This window comes from Gastrolobium bilobum, unplaced genomic scaffold (assembly GCF_033153095.1).
Source record: "Gastrolobium bilobum isolate Gb01-03AN ecotype WA unplaced genomic scaffold, APGP_CSIRO_Gbil_v1 utg380130, whole genome shotgun sequence".
Taxonomy (NCBI): domain Eukaryota; kingdom Viridiplantae; phylum Streptophyta; class Magnoliopsida; order Fabales; family Fabaceae; genus Gastrolobium; species Gastrolobium bilobum.
This window is the reverse complement of record NW_026895240.1, coordinates 7,270-15,168: the sequence shown is the minus strand read 5'-3', so window position 1 is coordinate 15,168 and position 7,899 is coordinate 7,270. Positions and strand designations below refer to the sequence as shown.

Below are 7,899 nucleotides of genomic sequence, written 5' to 3'. Positions count from 1 at the left end.
AGTATGATCTTTATAAAGATTAATATAAATACAGTTATATTGATAATCAAATAATTAAAATATTGAATTACGTTAAAAAAAATTCACTACCAACCTATTACCTCCACAATCATCATTGGATTCATATTTTCTCTCTCTTCAAAATCTTTTCAACATTCTCTCTCTTGGATCCAATGGTAATTATGAAGGTAGTAAGATGGTAGTATATTTTTTTGTTAGTAAGAATATCCTTCTCCTATAAAAATAAAGATATAAAAAATTGGTTACGAGGAATTATAAATACATTCAAATTTGCAATTTCAAATAACTAACTATTGGACAAAATTAAATGATGTGAGTGGGATATTGTTATTTTTTCAAAAAGTTGGTTACCCAAAAAAAAAAAACATTAGTGTGCTTTAATTAAATGAATTTGGTTTTTTTTTTCAATAAATCATTACTTCTTTTCATAAAATAGTATTCAGAATATATAAAATGCATTAACAAATATAATATAATTAATAATTTCTTAGTTTTTCAGATATCATTTTATTATATTTAGTGTTTAATTAGTAAATCTTTTATGTACTGTTTTAAAATAAATTAAAAAAAATCAAAATTCTATCTAGGTTTGTTTTAAGTATATGACAATCTTTTCATATTCCTTATAAGAATACAAAGCATTTACATTGAAAACATCAATTGGCTTGAAGCATACTTTTTCTTTTTGGTGTATCATCATTAGAATTGTTTGGTAGACATTTATAGAGTACAACGATGAGTTATTGAGCATAGAAAAAAGCAACCTCGATTATCATGATGCTGAAGCAAGAGAAGAGGTGGTACAGTAGTTGCATTTCACGTTGAGTCTGATAGGAGAGCAAATATGCTATAGGAGAAACATCATATTGATTCTTAAGCATCCTCTTTATTTGTGCTCCAGCGTTAATACAAAACTTTCTTCCAAATTGCAAATGTCGACGCGGAAGAGAAGAAACACTAGACTTTCGAAATCTTCCTGTTATAATTCTCCTGAACAATTTAATCCATCGTTTGAATCCGCTGTAGAAAATCAAACTCCAGAATTTGCTTCTTCCGTTCGCAGGTTTTTTTTATTTATTATTATTGAATATATATTCGAATTTGGTCAATCTTTCTTTGATTTTATTGAGAATGATTAATGTTTCCATCTCTGTTATTAAGTGTTTTTAACCCAAACAGTTATTATGGAGTACTCCCTGTGCAAAATGGGTCAACTTCCAAAAGACAGGTTTTTAGTGATATTACAAATGGTATGTTATTGGATTTCAAATGTTTAGCAGTTTCTTTGTATAATATAGATAGATGTGTCACTTTGTTACTTTAATTTCATTTAAAGTTTTTTTAATTTACATTTTGCTATATTTTATGAACTGCAGCAACTCCTTTGCAAAATACAAACAGCTCATCAAGGTCCAATGGTATCAGCTATGATAGGGGGTAAGGTTTATTCTTTGTAACGAAAATTTTCTATTAATAAAACGTTATTTAATTTGGGAATTAATAAAGGAACTTTTATATTTTATTTGTTATTCTGAATAGATTGTATGAATTTCTACATACGCAAGCAAAATCAACGGTTACACAAACATTTGAGCATGAAGTTAGTGGTTCATATCCAAGTCAAGGTAATGATGTTATTAAATCAAATGTTGTTTTAATACTTTTTCATAACACAATATATATTACATATTCTATATTTATTTTTTATCAATTTTATAGACAGCAAAAATGCTAGGCAGAGACGCAAAAGCATAATGGATCGGAAGAAAAATTCTGAGCGATTTGTCAAGTCCCTAAATATCAGTAAAATGAGTGATTTAACCAGTAAGTTATCAACGTCTATAAAAACATCTTTGTAGTATACTATTATTTTAAATTTATTATATAGCATTCGTATTTTTACAATACAAGAATTATTATCACTATTCTGATATAATTGTTGTGATAGGAATTGATATGACGAATGATGAATCAATGCGTTCAACTGATGGGCCTCCCATATGTGCAGAGAACTCTATATCACAGTATGCTGATACAAAATTAAACTTTTTTTATATTCAGTTATATATATATATATATATATATATATTAAATAAATGTTTTATAAGGATGATTCCTGTTCTCATATTTTTTAATTTTTTTTATATAAGGATGGAAATCTCTTCTCCAACTGATTATTGTCCACGATTAATTTCAGGTGATTTATTTTTCATTTTTTAAATTTAATTTGCCAATTATGATATTCTTTGTAACATACTTTCTGTATTAATGCATTTGTTTAGATTATTGGGATGTGGGTGATCCCACTTATGTTTGTAAACATTGTGGAGCACAAATGTGGTACGAAGAGAGAATTAAGAAAGATCGTAAGGCTACCGTTCCTGAGTTTAGCATGTGCTGCGCCAATGGAAAAATTAAACTTCCTTTGTTAAAAAAAGCTCCTGAAACATTGCTTGAACTGCATGATAATTCAAGTATAAGGAGCCACCATTTTTTACAAAATATCCGTCTGTATAACATGCTTTTCTCCTTCACATCCTTTGGGGGAAAAGTTAATGGGTCAGTAAATGATGGTTCAGGTCCTTACTGTTTTAGAGTTGGAGGACAAGTTTATCATGCAATGGGCAACCTTCTTCCCCTTGATTTTCATACTCCAAAATTTGCTCAACTTTATATATATGATATTGAAAATGAAGTTGAAAACAGATTGGGATTCCTAAGGTATGTAAGTTGATGTAATTTTTTAAATATTCATTTATGAATCATATTATAATTCCTGAATTTAAGCTAATGTCTGTTATTTAATTGTTTGATACAATTTACAGATCAAACAATAATGAAGATTTGCTCGATCAAAGCATTGTCCTATCATTGAAGGAGATGTTAGATAAACACAACAGTATTGTCCAATCTTTTCGCTATGCTAGAGATCGTTATAACGAAGATCAACTCAAAGGCGTGAGATTGAGGCTTATTCGAAAGTGTGGCAATGATGGAAGACTTTATAATCTTCCTTCCGCATCTGAAGTAGCTGTTTTAATTGTTGGAGATATAGACACCGCGATGGGTGATAGGGACATCATTGTTGAGACACAGGATGGAGTTTTAAAGCGCATTGATGTTAAACATCCATTATATTTGGGTTTGCAGTATCCTTTGTTATTTCCTTACGGTGAAGAAGGTTATCGCGATGATGTCCATCGTAATTCAATTTCTACTGGTAGGACAAACCCAAGATCAACTATCAGCAATAGAGAATTCTTTGCATTTAGACTTCAGATCAGATTAGGAGAGTCCCAAGTTCTCCATCAATCTAGAAAACTTTTCCAACAGTTCTTGGTTAATGCTTATACAATGATTGAGCACGAACGTCTTAATTTCATTCGTTACAATCAGGCTAATCTCAGAGCTGATTTGTACGAAAATGTAGTACACGCGTTTGACAGAGGAGAAGATACAGCGGTCAAAACAGGCAGGCGTATTATTATACCTTCTTCTTTCACGGGCGGCCCAAGATATATGGCAGAAAATTGTAAGGATGCATTTGCAATTTGCCGTTGGGCTGGATATCCTCATCTTTTCATAACAATTACCTGCAATCCTAAGTGGCCAGAAATTTCACGATTTCTTAAGGCTAGAACGCTGAACGCTGAAGATCGTCCAGATATTCTTTACAGAGCATTCAAGTTCAAATTGGACCAGTTGTTACAGGATTTAAGAAACGGGCATATTCTTGGCAAAATTAATGCATGTACGTATTTTTTTTATTTGTTATTGTTTTGGAATAACTTTTTTGCATTTTTTATTAAAATCAAAACCATATCTTTATATTTCCTAATTTTGCATGTACGTATCTTATTTATTTTTTTTATTTTTTTTACGTTTTTTAATACAAATTATTGTCGTTTGTTTTGCTTGAAATTAACAGATGTTTGTACAATTGAGTTTCAAAAACGTGGGTTGCCTCATGCTCATATTCTACTGTTCTTGCATTCCTCTAACAAGCCAGAAAGTGCTCTCGATATTGACAAATTGATTTATGCAGAGATTCCTGATAAAGATTCTGATCCTTCATTATTTGCAGCTGTAACAAGTTATATGATGCACGGTCCATGTGGTCCTAATAATTACAAGTCTCCTTGCATGAAAGAGGGAAAGTGTTCAAAGAAATTTCCCAAAAAATTCAGCTCCCGTACAATTATTGACGATGATGGATTCCCTCATTATAAAAGAATAAATAATGGGAGATTTGTTATTAGGAACGGTGTGGAGCTAGATAATCGTTATGTTGTGCCTTACAATGCAAACCTTATTTTAAAATATCAAGCTCATATAAATGTTGAATACACCTGTCAGAGCAGTGCTATTAAATATCTTTTTAAATACATCCATAAAGGAAATGATCGCGTGACAGCTGCTATAAAACATTCAGATCCAACTCTTGACGCATCTCAAAAAAATGATGAAATTCAAATTTTTTATGATTGCAGGTAGTGAATTTCAAATATATGAATGAGTGATTTTTTTCGCTTATTTGAACTGAATTATGATTTTTTTTTCCTTTCTTTGGAATAAATTTCTTCTTTTATTATAGGTATGTGTCTGCATGCGAGGCTGCTTGGAGAATTTTTGGCTTTGATATTCATTTTAGATATCCTCCTGTTCAGAGATTGTCATTTCACTTACCTAATGCAAAGAATGTTGTTTTCTGGGATAATGCATCAATATCTGATGTGAAGACAAGAGCTGAGTCCAGGAAGTCGATTTTTGAGGCTTGGATGGAAGCAAACAAAAAATATCCAGAAGGAAGGGATCTAACTTATGCTGAGTATCCAACCCATTTTGTTTATAAAGAAGATACCCAAGAATGGCACCCTAGAAAAAAAAGGATTTTCAATCGGTAGAATAAATTGTTTCTCAGCTAATAATGGAGAAGATTCGTATCTTCGGATGCTTCTTACTTTTCAGAAAGGTTGTACGAGCTATTATGATTTGAGAACAATTAATGGTGTGCTTTTTCCTTCGTTTAAGGATGCATGCTATTTTCTGGGTCTTTTGGATGATGACAGAGAGTATATCGATGCTATTAAAGAGACAAGTTCATGGGGGTCATCTTCTTATCTTCGTAATCTGTTTGCTCTTCTTTTATTTAGCAATTCAATGACTAAACCTGAATTTGTTTGGGAAAAGTCTTGGAAATTCCTCTCTGACGATATCTTATATCTACATAGGAAAAATATCGGATGTTCAGGTATGTGCTTATAACAATTTTCATCCATTATTTCTAAAGACCAGTGTTTTACTGCAACAAGAGATATGTCGACAATTTCAATATGTTAGATATGTTTTTCATGTTGATTACTTCAAGAATGACATATACTTTCATGTTACTGTATGTATAAAGTCCAACATTATTATCTGTTTGCTTTGAGTTCAAAAAAATTAAAATTTTATAAATTATTTCACCTTTCTTTTTTATTAAAAATTTAAAACATTTTCAGTTATTATTGTTGATACTGAAAATAAGTTGTTACTTTAAGTTGAAATAAATGTTAATCTTAAAAATATTGTAACCTTTGTAAAGAAAACATTATTTTTTATTATTGATGTTACTGTTTAAGTCTGTTACTTCACATTGAATTAAATTTATTATAAAAAAATTTAACGTTTTTTAGGCTCCTTACAATATATCATTGTTGTTTCTCGGATCTCAATGGTGAGAGAGTTTTATTTGTCATTTTAAAAATTAATTATACTCTCTTAAATTCAAAAATATTAACCTCCTCTTTTTTTTAATTCATTATAAAAAGTCCGTTAATAGAATAAGTCATTTTGAATTTCATATATATTCTAACGCATCTTGAAGTTAATATTTTTTTTTAATTTTTCTTTTGTTAATAGTTCAATTTCTTAGTATTCTGTTTTATTCTTTGTTTAGATGCATCTCTTCCAGAAGATTGTATAATGAATTCTACACTTGCTGAAATAGACAAAGTACTGCAGAGCAATGGTAGATCTCTATCAGATTACCCATCAATGCCTCGCATAATGATGGAATCATTGCTGGATATACAAAATAGATTGGTGCTTGATGAGTTATCGTATGACAGGTTATTTTTGATAGAAGAACATAAGAGATTATTACATTCCCTAATTGATGAGCAGAAAGATGTCTACGAGAAGATTATTTCAGCGGTTTCCCGAGGCACAGGGTTTTTTTTCTTTCTTTATGGGTTTGGAGGCACAGGAAAAACATTTATTTGGAATACTTTGTCTACATCTGTTAGATCAAATGGAAAAATTGTACTAAATGTTGCTTCGAGCGGAATTGCTTCCCTTCTGTTGCCTGGAGGACGTACAACACATTCCAGATTTCGTATTCCTATTCAGATCAACGAAGATTCAATGTGTAACATAAGCCAAAATTCTACTCTTTCTGAGTTGTTGTCGAAAACAAGCTTAATTATTTGGGATGAGGCCCCAATGGTACACAGATTTTGCTTTGAGGCTCTTGATAGAACACTTAGAGATGTTCTTAGATTTTCTAATCCGAGTTTCTGTGATAATCCATTTGGTGGAAAAGTTGTTGTTTTAGGAGGTGATTTTCGGCAGATTTTACCTGTGATTCCTCATGGTAGCAGACATGATATAGTTTATGCCACTATTAATTCGTCTCATCTTTGGCCGCATTGTAATCTTTTGACTCTGACCAAAAACATGCGTCTAACTTCAGGAAATAGTAATCAAAATTTGATGGAAATAAAAGAATTCTTTGAATGGCTTCTTAAAATAGGAGATGGTGATCTTGGAGATGATGTGGACGGGGAATCTATTATAACAATTCCAGATGCACTATTGATCAAAGAATCGGAAGATCCACTTTCAGATTTGGTTGATTTTGTGTATCCGAATATGTTGAATCATATTTTTTATCCTGCTTTTTTCAAAGAACGTGCCATTTTGACTCCTAAATTGGCAGATGTTGCTATCTTAAACGAGCGGCTTATGAGTTTTATTCCAGGTGAAGAACGAACATATTTAAGTTCAGATAGTGTTTTGAAGCAAGATGGAAATTCTGAGCTAGAGGATGTTGAATTCTCTCATGTGATTTTAAATACCTTCTCATGTTCGGGACTTCCTGATCATAAATTAACTTTAAAGGTTAATGTGCCGGTTATGCTTTTGAGAAACATTGATCAATCAAAGGGGTTATGTAATGGCATAAGACTGCTTATTTCTAGATTAGGCAACCATGTTGTTGAGGCAACTGTTCTTACAGGAAGCAATATAGGAGAAACTGTCTTAATCCCTAGGCTCACTGTCAGCCCGTCTTCTCATACGTTTCCTATAAATTTCCAAAGAAGACAATTTCCCTTGGTGGTTTCATTTGCAATGACTATCAACAAGAGTCAAGGACAATCGCTTTCTCATGTTGGAATTTATCTTCCTAGACCTGTTTTTACTCATGGACAATTATATGTGGCGCTATCAAGAGTAAAGAGCAAACAAGGATTGAAGATTCTTATATTTGAGGATAATGGTTGTGTTGCAAATAGTACCTATAACATTGTCTATAAAGAAGTATTTCAAAGGTTAGTGTAGTTGATTTGATTTCTTTTTGCAGTTCACAAACTTGAATGCATTTATGATGAAAAAATCTTTTTATTTTTTTTAATTTTGTGCATGTCCTTCTGATTTTTTTTAGTTATAATTGGGATAAAATTATGCTATATTTTTTTAATTATTTTTATATATTTTTAAATGTCGTTAATGTTATATATATATTTTTCTTTTTTCAGATTATGATGTGCATTGCTTACGTAACCATCAAAGCAATTGGGAGTAAATTCAATTGGTGGTACAAATCCTATAAGAAAT

General features: G+C 31.1%; 1 protein-coding gene across 1 annotated transcript; it reads left to right on the top strand.

Moving 5' to 3' along the window:
- Nucleotides 1-737: 737 nt before the first annotated feature.
- On the top strand, nucleotides 738-7,623 carry LOC133301608 (uncharacterized; the record flags this gene model as incomplete). Its single annotated transcript, XM_061501258.1, has 13 exons — nucleotides 738-826; nucleotides 923-1,084; nucleotides 1,201-1,271; nucleotides 1,398-1,458; nucleotides 1,561-1,646; nucleotides 1,741-1,845; nucleotides 2,304-2,679; nucleotides 2,838-3,772; nucleotides 3,950-4,511; nucleotides 4,616-4,805; nucleotides 4,990-5,272; nucleotides 5,960-6,902; nucleotides 7,041-7,623. Coding segments are annotated over 13 exons (4,446 nt in total), but the record flags the coding sequence as incomplete, so codon positions are not given.
- Nucleotides 7,624-7,899: the final 276 nt, after the last annotated feature.